Below are 2,123 nucleotides of genomic sequence, written 5' to 3'. Positions count from 1 at the left end.
GGCTCACTAGTTGTGTCACGTGAGCTCTAGAGCACAGGCTTAGTAGCTGTGTTGCATGGGCTTAGTTGCTCTGCAGCATGTGTGATCTTCCTGGGCCAGGGTGCGAACCCATGTCCCCTGCATAGGCAGGCAGATTCTTAACCACTGTGCCACCAGGGAAGCCCCGCTAAAGCAATCTTGATGGAAAAAAACGGAGCTGGAGGAATCAGACTCCCTGACTTCAGACTATACTACAATGCTACAGTAATCAAGACAATGTGGTACTGGCACAAAAACTGAAATATAGATCAATGGAATAGGATAGAAAGCCCAGAGATAAAGCCACACACCTATGGTCAACTAATCTATGACAAAGGAGGCAAGGATATACAATGGAGAAAAGACAGTCTTCAATAAGTGGTGCTGGGAAAACTGGACAGCTACATGTAAAAGAATGAAATTAGAACACTCCCTAACACCATACACAAAAATAAACTCCAAATGGATGAAGGACCTAAATGTAAGACCGGACACTATAAAACTCTTAGAGGGGACACAGCGGTGAGTCAGAATCTGTTTGCAAGCACAGAGAAGTTTCTCCAAGTTATGTGGGTACAACAATGGACACCCAGAAGGACGTTCAACTCCCAAATCAACAGCCAATGATATATATCTGTGGAGAATGTCACACAGAAAATGAAATAAAATCAAGGGATCCAATCCGATGCACAGAATGTGGATACAGAATAATGCACAAGAAAAGGACTAAAAGATTGGTGTTTTTTGATGCTCAATGAAACACGAAATTCAGAGGAATATCTTCATTTGCATTTGGATTTGCTGTTAATATTGTATAGCTTTTGATTAGTGTACTTTATGAATACAACTATACACACATGTTTTCATTTTAAAAGCCCTATTGTATTTAGCTATCTACTAATAGTTTATATAAGGATATTATTTTTTGTTCTGTTACATGGTTTGTAATTTAATTTTATATGTAATCTGACACACAATGAAGGTTAAAGTGCTTCCCCAAACTACACTTTAATCAAATTCTAGAATCATCTGGCACCTTTGTTAAAAATGAAGTTTGCTAGGGCCCTCTAAAGGTCTGATTAAGTAAGTTCCTAGGAAACCACTGTTTTACATCACCAATTGTTTGTAAACTTTCCAGCATCATTTTGTATAGAGTATACCAATGCACTTACTGTCAGTGTGCATAGCTCATTTTGAGTTAAAATTTTCATTTGTTAACTTGGCATAGGCCTTTCTGTATTTGTATATAATGCTTGACTACTTTTAAAATCTTTGGCAAGGGAAAATAAACTTTAATGGTTGCTTTCTGTAAGGCAAAGTCAACCCGAAGTAAAGTGGATGAAGCAGACTATTAAGGCAGGTACAATTTCCCAGGTGTAATCAGCCATTAAGGTAAAAAACTCTGCTTTCAGGATATTAAAAAAATGTGTTGGTTTACACTGAATTGTTGGATGACTGTTTAAAGCTTTTGCCTTGATCTTAGGGATATGGATGCTCAGGTACTCCATCTGTTCCAGGATTCGATTAGGTATATTTCAACTTTGTTAATAGCTTTGTGTGTCTCTCACATTCAAAGTATTAACTGTACCATTTTAAAAAAAAAGAGGTATTTCTACTACCATCCTCAAATAGTAAGTTCTATAAATTTATTATGTGCTGTACAAAGTACTACCATACTCAAGATTTTTAAAGAGTGCTTCCTTGGTCCAGGTTTTCCTGGACCGTGGCTTTCATAATCTTGTAATTCTGCCATGTTCCTTCTTGAGCTTGTCCTTTCTATACAAGAGTCCCAGTAAATATCTCTTTACAACCATAACAACAACAAAACTCTTAGAGGAAAACATAGGAAGAACACTCTTTGACATAAATCACAGCAAGATCTTTTTTGACCCATCTTCTAGAGTAATGGAAATAAAAAACAAAAATAAACCAATGGGACCTAATGAAACTTAAAAGCTTTTGCACAGCAAAGGAAACAGTAAACAAGACGAAAAGACAACCCTCAGAAGGGGAGAAAATATTTACAAACGAAGCAACTGACAAAGGATTAATCTCCAAAATATACTAACAGCTCATGCAGCTCAATATGAAAAAAACCAAACAAC

At 36.8% G+C, this 2,123-nt stretch overlaps 1 protein-coding gene across 1 annotated transcript; it reads left to right on the top strand.

Annotated features, from left to right (window-relative positions):
- Positions 1-540: 540 nt before the first annotated feature.
- LOC307187214 (DNA-directed RNA polymerases I, II, and III subunit RPABC4-like) lies at positions 541-871 on the top strand. The gene has a single exon (XM_079923020.1). It carries the CDS (start codon positions 600-602, stop codon positions 774-776), a length of 177 nt encoding a protein of 58 aa, XP_079779146.1. The 5' UTR covers positions 541-599; the 3' UTR covers positions 777-871.
- Positions 872-2,123: the final 1,252 nt, after the last annotated feature.

Source organism: Stenella coeruleoalba (assembly GCF_951394435.1).
Source record: "Stenella coeruleoalba genome assembly, chromosome: 5".
NCBI classification, from domain to species: domain Eukaryota; kingdom Metazoa; phylum Chordata; class Mammalia; order Artiodactyla; family Delphinidae; genus Stenella; species Stenella coeruleoalba.
This window is presented reverse-complemented; position numbering and strand designations above follow the sequence as displayed.

Excerpts from the sequence above, each read along its gene's own strand:
- LOC307187214 (XM_079923020.1), top strand. The coding sequence starts at position 600 with ATGGACACCCAGAAGGACGTTCAACTCCCAAATCAACAGCCAATGATA.